The sequence below is a fragment of the Anomalospiza imberbis genome, unplaced genomic scaffold (assembly GCF_031753505.1).
Source record: "Anomalospiza imberbis isolate Cuckoo-Finch-1a 21T00152 unplaced genomic scaffold, ASM3175350v1 scaffold_183, whole genome shotgun sequence".
In the NCBI taxonomy this organism is placed as follows: domain Eukaryota; kingdom Metazoa; phylum Chordata; class Aves; order Passeriformes; family Viduidae; genus Anomalospiza; species Anomalospiza imberbis.
In genome coordinates this window covers 95960-105104 of record NW_027099816.1, presented here as the reverse complement: position 1 = coordinate 105104, position 9145 = coordinate 95960, and the positions used below count along the sequence as shown (strand labels likewise).

At 64.9% G+C, this 9145-nt stretch overlaps 1 protein-coding gene across 1 annotated transcript; it reads right to left on the bottom strand.

Annotated features, from left to right (window-relative positions):
* Nucleotides 1-1700: 1700 nt before the first annotated feature.
* On the bottom strand, nucleotides 1701-8836 carry LOC137466347 (sodium/calcium exchanger 2-like). Its single transcript, XM_068178105.1, is given in 8 exon segments — nucleotides 1701-2105; nucleotides 4078-4353; nucleotides 5335-5434; nucleotides 5529-5653; nucleotides 6046-6063; nucleotides 6175-6278; nucleotides 7084-7228; nucleotides 7231-8836. Coding segments are annotated over 8 exon segments (2733 nt in total). The 5' UTR covers nucleotides 8819-8836; the 3' UTR covers nucleotides 1701-1728.
* Between the last annotated feature and the right edge of the window lie 309 nt (nucleotides 8837-9145).

Genomic DNA, 9145 nt, shown 5'->3' with positions numbered 1-9145 from the left:
CCCCCCCCCCGGCGGTTTTGGGCACTTCCGGGACGGTTCCCATGGCAACGCCGCCCGGGCCCCGCTGGTCGCCATGGCGACCGGCCGCGCTTTGCGACACCCCCCCCTTCTCTTTGCGACTGAAAGCCTCAGCCGCGCGCTTTACGGCCGGCGCCGCTGGGGGGGGGGGGAGGGAAGGGGCGGGGCTGCACGAATGACGTCATCCCGGGGCGGGGCTGGGTGGCGTGACGTCAAAGGGGGCGAGCGTGTGACGTCACGGGCACTCTCCGGCGCTCACCCACAGCCGGGGCCGCGTTTGGGGTTTTTGGATTTTTTTTTTTTTTTTTAAATTTTTTTAACATTTTTAATTTTTGTTTTGTTTTTTTTTCTGGGTGGTTTTTTTTTTGGTTTTTTTTTTTTTTTGGTTTGGTCTGTTTTGTTTTTTTTTTTTTTTTTCCGGGGGGCGCCCCTCCCCCACCCCCCCACCCCCCACCGCGCCCCTCCCCCTCCCCGCCCCTCCCCCCGCTTAAAAAACGCTGAGATAAGAAACGACCCCGGTTGGGGGGGGAGGGGCTGGGGGTCCCTTGGGGGGGATTTTGGGGGTCCCTGGGGGGTTTTGGGGGTCCTTCGGGGGGTTTTGGGGTCCCTTGGGGGGGATTTCGGGTCCCTGAACGGATTTTGGGGGGTCCTGGGGGGTCCCTGAGGTGGCCCAAGGGTCCCTGGGGTGGGGGAGGGGCAAGGGGGAACCCCAAAGGGATGGGGGAGGGGCAAGGGGGGACCCCGGGGAGGCGTCCCCGTCCCAGTGCTCCCAGTGCTCCCAGTCCATCCCAGTGCTCCCAGTGCTCCCATTCCCATCCCAGTCCATCCCAGTCCATCCAGTCCTTCCCAGTCCATCCCAGTCCATCCCAGTCCCTCCCAGTGCTCCCAGTCCATCCCAGTCCATCCCAGTCCTTCCCAGTCCATCCCAGTCCATCCCAGTCCCTCCCAGTGCTCCCAGTCCATCCCAGTCCATCCCAGTCCTTCCCAGTCCATCCCATTCCCATCCCAGTCCATCCCAGTCCCTCCCAGTGCTCCCAGTCCATCCCAGTCCATCCCAGTCCCTCCCAGTGCTCCCAGTTCCCCCAGTCAGAAGCCCTGGATGTGGCAGTGATCCCCAAGAGCTGCTCCCAGTCCATCCCAGTCCTTCCCAGTCCATCCCAGTCCATCCCATTCCCATCCCAGTCCATCCCATTCCCATCCCAGTCCATCCCAGTCCCTCCCAGTTCATCCCAGTCCATCCCAGTCCCTCCCAGTCCATCCCAGTCCATCCCATTCCCATCCCAGTCCATCCCAGTCCCTCCCAGTCCCTCCCAGTCCCTCCCAGTCTCTCCCAGTCCCTCCCAGTGCTCCCAGTTCCCCCAGTCAGAAGCCCTGGATGTGGCAGTGATCCCCAAAAGCTGCTCCCAGTCCATCCCAGTGCCCCCAGTCCCTCCCAGTCCCTCCCAGTCCATCCCAGTCCCTCCCAGTGCTCCCAGTGCTCCCAGTCCCTCCCAGTGCTCCCAGTCCCTCCCATTCCCATCCCAGTGCTCCCAGTCCCTCCCAGTCCCTCCCAGTCCCTCCCATTCCCATCCCAGTGCTCCCAGTCCCTCCCAGTCCCTCCCAGTCCCTCCCAGTCCCTCCCATTCCCATCCCAGTGCTCCCAGTCCCTCCCAGTCCCTCCCAGTGCTCCCAGTCCCTCCCAGTCCCTCCCAGTGCTCCCAGTTCCCCCAGTCAGAAGCCCTGGATGTGGCAGTACGCCTCCAGGCTGGCGAAGAGCACGTAGAGCAGCCAGAGCAGCAGGAAGAGCCCGGCCGTGAGGATTTTGGGGGCGCGGGGCCCCCCCAGCTCGCCGCCGATGGGCGCGCGGCGCCGCCAGAGCAGCACGCCGATGGCGAGGAAGGCGAAGATGGTGAAGAGCGTGACGGGGAAGGCCAGCGTGCCCGGCGGCACGCGGAACGGCCGGCCCTGCGCCGCCCAGTAGACGGCGGCCACCGACCAGGCCAGCCCCAGCCCCAGGAAGACGTTGACGGCGTTGGAGCCGGTGACGTTGCCGATGGAGGCGTCGGCGCACGGGTCCTGCAGCGCGGCCACGCGGCTGGCGAAGGTGTCTGGGGACGGCGCGGGGGGTTGGGGACGTCGGGGGCAATGGGGGCGTTGGGGACATCAAGGGAGTTGGGGACATGGGGGACATTGGGGGTGTTGGGGACATTGGGGACACTGGGGACAATGGGGACATTGGGCATGTTGGGGTGTTGGAGGTGTTGGAAGTGTTGGGGACATTGGAGACGTTGGGGTGTCGGGGACAATGGGGACATCGGGGTGTTGGGGACATTGGGGTGTTGGGGACATTGGAGGTGTTGGAGGTGTTGGGGACACTGGAGACGTTGGGATGTCAGGGACGGCGGGGACAATGGGGGTGTTGGGGACATCAAGGGAGTTGGGAACATTGGGGACAGTGGAGGTGTTGTGGACATTGGAGACGTTGAGGTGTCGGAGGTGTTGGAGGTGTTGGGGACAGTGGAGGTGTTGGGGACATTGGGGACATCGGGGCTGTTGGGGACAGTGTGGGGGTTGGGGACGTTGGGGACAATGGGGGTGTTTGGGACACTGGGGACAATGGGGACATTGGGCATGTTGGGGTGTTGGAGGTGTTGGAAGTGTTGGGGACATTGGAGACGTTGGGGTGTCGGGGACAATGGGGACATCGGGGTGTTGGGGACATTGGGGTGTCGGAGGTGTTGGAGGTGTTGGGGACATTGGAGACGTTGGGGACACTGGGGACATCGGGGCTGTTGGGGACAGTGTGGGGGTTGGGGACGTTGGGGACAATGGGGACATTGGGGGTGTTGGGGACATTGGAGGTGTTGGGGACATTGGGGGTGTTGGGGACATTGGGGGTGTTGGGGGACACTGGGGACAATGGGGACATTGGGCATGTTGGGGTGTTGGAGGTGTTGGAAGTGTTGGGGACATTGGAGACTTTGGGGTGTTGGGGACATTGGGGGTGTTGGGGACATTGGAGGTGTTGGAGGTGTTGGAGGTGTTGGGGACAGTGGCGGTGTTGGGGACATTGGGGTGTTGGGGACACTGGAGACATTGGGGTGTTGGAGGTGTTGGAGATGTTGGGGACACTGAGGACATTGGGGGTGTTGGGGACATTGGGGGTGTTGGGGTGTTGGAGGTGTTGGAGGTCTGGGGGGACATCGGGGGTGTTGGGGACGCTGGGGACATTGGGGACAATCAGAGCATTGGGAGGTCAGGAGGACGTCGGGGACACTGGGGACATTGAGACCATTGGGGACACTGGGGACATCGGGGACCTTGGACACGATGGGGACATCGGGGGTGTTGAAGGTGACGAAGATGACGGCCTTGGCCAAGCCATGGAGTCCTTGGGTCCCTTGTCCTGTCCCTTGTCCCATCCCCCCTCCCCAAGGTCCCCATGATGTCCCCAATGTCCCCGTGATGTCCCCAAGGTCCCCACGATGTCCCCAAGGTCCCTGTGATGTCCCCAAGGTCCCTCACCGGGGATGGAGGAGCCGAATGCGACGAAGATGATGGTGTTGACCGAGTCCTTGGGTTCCTGTCCCTTGTCCTGTCCCTTATCCCACCCTGCTCTCCGTGTGATGTCCCCAAGGTCCCCACGATGTCCCCAAGGTCCCCATGATGTCCCCAAGGTCCCCACGATGTCCCCAAGGTCCCCGTGATGTCCCCAAGGTCCCTCACCGGGGATGGAGGTGCCGAGCGCGACGAAGACGACGGCGTTGACTGAGTCCTTGGGTTCCTGTCCTTTGTCCCACCCTGTTGTCCCCCTGTCCCTGTGATGTCCCCAAGGTCCCCACGATGTCCCCAAGGTCCCCGTGATGTCCCCAAGGTCTCTGTGATGTCCCCAAGGTCCCTCAGCGGGGATGGAGGAGCCGAACGCGACGAAGACGACGGCGTTGACCGAGTCCTTGGGTTCCTGTCCCTTGTCCCACCCTGTTGTCCCCCTGTCCCTGTGATGTCTCCATGATGCCCCCAATGTCCCCAAGGTCCCCGTGATGTCCCCAAGGTCCCCACGATGTCCCCAAGGTCCCTCACCGGGGATGGAGGTGCCGAGCGCGACGAAGACGACGGCGTTGACCGAGTCCTTGAGGCCGAGGGTGCAGCCGAAGTGCGCGGCCAGGTCGCCGATGAGGGCGGTGAGCAGCGCGAGGAGGAGGATGGAGACGCCGAAGGCCGCCCAGCCCCCCAGCAGCGCCGTGGGCGGCACGCAGGCGAACAGAACCTTCCAGAAGACCGTCAGGAAGTGCATGACGTAATCGAAGCACGACGGCAGCCGCTCCTCGCGGCCCTCGTCGTCCTCGTCCTCGTCACCTGCGGGGACGCCGGGGGCGTCACGGGGGGGACACCGGGGCTGGGGGGGGCTCCGGGGGGGTGGTGGCAGCAGGGCTGGGGTCCCCAAGGTGGTGGCATCAAGGATGGGGGTCCCCAGGGTGGTGGCATTGGGGTCCCCAGGGTGGTGGCACCAGTTTTGGGGACCCCAAGGTGGTGGCATCAAGGATGGGGGTCCCCAGAGTGGTGGCATTGGGGGGGTCCCCAAGGTGGTAGCACCACCAGGGTTGGGGTCCCCAAGGTGGTGGCATCAAGGATGGGGGTCCCCAAGGTGGTGGCATTGGGGTCCCTAAGGTGGTGGCACCAGTTTTGGGGACCCCAAGGTGGTGGCACCACTTTTGGGGACCCCAAGGTGGTGGCACCACCAGGGTTGGGGGTCCCCAAGGTGGTGGCACCACTTTTGGGGACCCCAAGGTGGTGGCACCAGTTTTGGGGACCCCAAGGTGGTGGCATCAAGGATGGGGGTCCCCAAGGTGGTGGCATTGGGGTCCCCAAGGTGGTGGCACCAGTTTTGGGGACCCCAAGGTGGTGGCACCACCAGGGTTGGGGTCCCCAAGGTGGTGGCATCAAGGATGGGGGTCCCCAAGGTGGTGGCATTGGGGTCCCCAAGGTGGTGGCACCACCAGGGTTGAGGGTCCCCAAGGTGGTGGCATCAAGGATGGGGGTCCCCAGGGTGGTGGCATTGGGGTCCCCAAGGTGGTGGCACCAGGGTTGGGGACCCCAAGGTGGTGGCACCCCAAGGCGGGACACTGTGGACACTGGGCAAGGTGGGAGGACCCCGGGAGGACCTGGGGGACACCAAGGAGACACCGGGGACGCCAAGGAGAGCTTGGGACCTTCTGCCACCCGTGCTGACGGTGACCCCGAGGGCGCTGGGGATGGTGGGGGGACACCGTGGCTGCTCAGGGGACCCTGGGGACGCCTCAGGGACACCTCGGGGACACCTCGGGGCGCCCGTGCCACCTGCGCTGACGGTGATGGCCTCCAGGAACTGCTCGCGCCACGAGTGCGTGCCGATGACGGTGGCCAGGTTGGTTTTCTTCATCAGCTTGTCCACCGTGTTCTGGGGACAGCGGGGACACGGGGCGGGCGGCGGTCAGGCCGTGGGCCCCCACGCCGCCGCCCCCCGGTGTCCCCAAGGGCGTCCCCGGGGTCACCTTGAAGTCGTAGGACTCCTCGATGACCACCTCGAGGCGCCGGTTGTCGCCCAGCACCGGCTTGCCCATGTCGGCGATGCGCCGCGCCTCCTCCTCCTCGGCCGACAGCTGCCGCTCGCCGTCCCCTGCGCGGGGACACGGCCGCCGCGTCACCGGGGACACGGTGGGGACACGGTGGGGACACGGTGGGGACACCATGGGGACACCATGGGGACACCATGGGGGGACACGGGGACATGGTGGGGAGACACGGCGTGGGGACATGGGGACACGGTGGGGGACACGGCGCGGGCGTGGGGACGTGGCGTGGGGACACGGGGACACGGCACGTGGCCACGGGGACAGCAAACGGCCACGGGAACGCGACACGAGCGAGGGCACGGGGGGACAAGGCGTGGGGACACCTCACGGGGCCGTGATGGCGGCGTGGCACGAGGACACGGCGTGGGACACGGCGACATACACGCTCATGGGACATCCACGGTGATGGGGCGCGTCCGAGGCCGAAGGCTCCTACCTTGGGCGAGCAGAAGAGCTGAGGAGAGAGGGGAGGGAGGGACAGCGGTGAGACCCCGTGACCCCGCCCTCGGTGGCCCCGCCCTCGGTGACCCCGCCCTCGGTGACCCCGCCCTCGGCGTCCTCGTACCCGAGATGCCGCGCTTGAGCCAGCGCGGCGTCCCCAGCTCGATGAAGAAGTTCTCCTTCTTCTCATACTCCTCGTCGTCCACGATCTTCACCTGCAGCGTCTTCCTGGGGCGGGACACGGGGCACCCTCGGCCTCAGGGTCGTCATCATCATCATCGTCATCATCACCATCACCATTGTCATCGTCATCATCATCCAGCATCATCATCACCGTCGTCCAATGTCGTCATCATTCAGCATCGTCATCATCATCATCCACCATCATCATCTTCCATCTCCATCCATCCATCATTCTCTTCCTCTTCCATCTCCACCAAACCCATAACCCAACCATCCTCTTCCTCTTCTATCTCCATCCATCTGTACATCGATCATCATCATCATCATCTTCCATCTCCATCTGTCCATCCATCCATCATCCACCCTCATCCTCTTCATCTCCACCCAACAACCCAACCATCCTCTTCATCTCCATCCATCCATCGATCATCATCATCATCATCATCATCATCATCTTCCATCTCCATCTGTCCATCCATCCATCATCCACCCTCATCCTCTTCATCTCCACCCAACAACCCAACCATCCTCTTCATCTCCATCCATCCATCGATCATCATCATCATCATCATCATCATCTTCCATCTCCATCTGTCCATCCATCCATCATCCATCCTCATCCTCTTCCTCTTCCATCTCCAGCCACCCATCCTCTTCCATCATCCACCCTCATCCTCTTCATCTCCACCCAACAACCCAACCATCCTCTTCATCTCCACCCAACCAACGACCCAACCATCCTCTTCATCTCCATCCATCCATCGTTCCATCCATCATCCTCTTCCTCTTCATCTCCACCCACCCCCAGCCCCACCCCCACCCCCCGTGCCCCTCCCCCCGCCGCCCTCACGCCGTCTCGTCGTTGCGGAACTCCAGCTCCCCGCTGGCGTCCTCGTAGTCGACGCCGCCGCCGCGCGCCGTCCCCTCCACGGTGCGGAAGGGCACCATGACGGTGCCGCGGGCGCCGGAGCTGCGCACCACCGTCACCTCCACGTGCCCTGGCACTCGCTGACGCGCACCGAGCGCTCCCGGAAGCCGAAGATGCCGGCGTGGTCGTCGTCCAGGATGGTCACCGTGGCCACCAGCGGCGCCACCAGCTTGCCCTTGGGGTGGTCCTCGGAGTCGGCCTCGAACATGCCCTCGGCGTCGCCCACGCGCAGGTTCAGCAGGCGCACGAAGAAGTGCTCGTCCTCCTCGAAGATGTCGTCGTCGATGATGCCGATGGCCAGCTCCTTGCGCGTCTCGCCCGGCTTGAAGATGAGCGTGCCCTCGCTGTACTCGTAGTCCGAGCCCGCCTTGGCCGAGCCATCCTCGGTGCGGAAGTCCACGTAGAAGGTCTGGTTGGCGCCCAGGCCCTGCTGGCACGCCACGGCCAGCGTCACCGAGCCGCAGTTCTCCAGGCAGTGGTAGAGGCACGGCTCGAAGAAGATGCGGCTGCACGCCTCGTCCTCCTCGTCGTCCTCGTCGTCCTCGCCGGGCGGGGCGGGCGAGCGCCGCGCCGCCTCGGCCGCGTGCTTCTTGAGCACGTTGCCGGCGCCGGTCATGAGCCGCGTGGCCTGGATGCGGTAGAAGGCGCGGCTCTTCTGCTGGTGCACCAGCGCCATGTAGTTGGCGGCGTCCAGCAGCTGCTCCAGCTCCTTCTCCGGGTGCTTCTGCTTCAGGTCCTTGAGGATCTGGATCACCTCGCGCCGGCTCTCGTCCAGCTCCTTCTCCTCGGGCGTGGGCGAGGCGCCGCCCGCGGGCTCGGGCTCGGGCGGCGCCGGGAAGCCGCCGTCGGCCTCCAGGTCCTTGGGCGGGCGCTCGGCCTCGGTGCCGATGATGATGCCGCTGCGCGGGTCGGCGCGGTAGCGCTTGTAGACGTACTTGTAGAAGAGCAGGCGCTTGTCGGCCGCCCAGGCGAACACCACGCAGGCCGGGAAGAAGAGCAGCGTCAGGAAGGCCTCCCACACCTGCACCACGCCCGGCGTGATGACGGCCAGGATGAGGTAGAGCCAGATGTAGGCGAAGATGCTCCAGGAGGCCGTGACGAAGAAGACGCGCAGGTGCTTGATGCGGCGGCTCTCGCCCGCCGGGATGGCGTAGACGCACACGGCGATCACCACGAACATGTTGAAGGCGGCGCTGCCCACGATGGTGCCCGGGCCCAGCTCGCCGGCCTGGAAGCGGTGGCCGCACACCTCGATGAGCGACAGGAGGATCTCGGGCGCTGAGGAGCCCAGCGCCATCAGCGTCAGGTTGGAGACGGTCTCGTTCCAGATGCGCACGGTGCCCACGCTGGTCTCGCCGTTGGCCTTGGTGACGGTGATCTCCTTCTCGCGCGACGTGATCACCTCGATGGAGGCCATGAAGCGGTCGGCGATGATGGACACGCCCAGGAACAGGTACATCATGGCCACGAAGTAGACGATGGCGCGCGCCGCCTTGTCGCCGGCCGCCGGCTCGTCCGGCTGCCACACCGGCAGGAGGACGCCGGGCTGGCACCGCGCCGAGCCGCGGCACGTGCCGTTGGGGCCGTCGGCCGCCGCGGCGCAGCCCCGCGGGCTCAGCAGCAGCCAGGCCGCCAGCGCCGGGCCCAGCGCCGCCATGGCGCCCACGAGGAGCCTGCGGGGTCGGCAGGTGTGGGGTCAGGTGTGGGGTCAGGGATGTGGGGTCAGGAGGTGTGGGGTCAGGTGTGGGGTCAGGATACGGGGTGTGGGTTATGGGATTGGGAATTCGGGATCTGGGATGGGGGATTCGGGATGTGGGGCTGGGACGTGGGGCTGGGATTTGGCCGTGGATCAGGAATATTGGGCCGGATCGGATCCGTGGGTCAGGGATCCGTGGGTCAGGTTCGGATCTGTGGGGCCGGATCGGATCCGTGGGTTCAGTTCAGATCTGTGGGTCAGGGATCTGGGGGGCCAGTTTGGATCCGT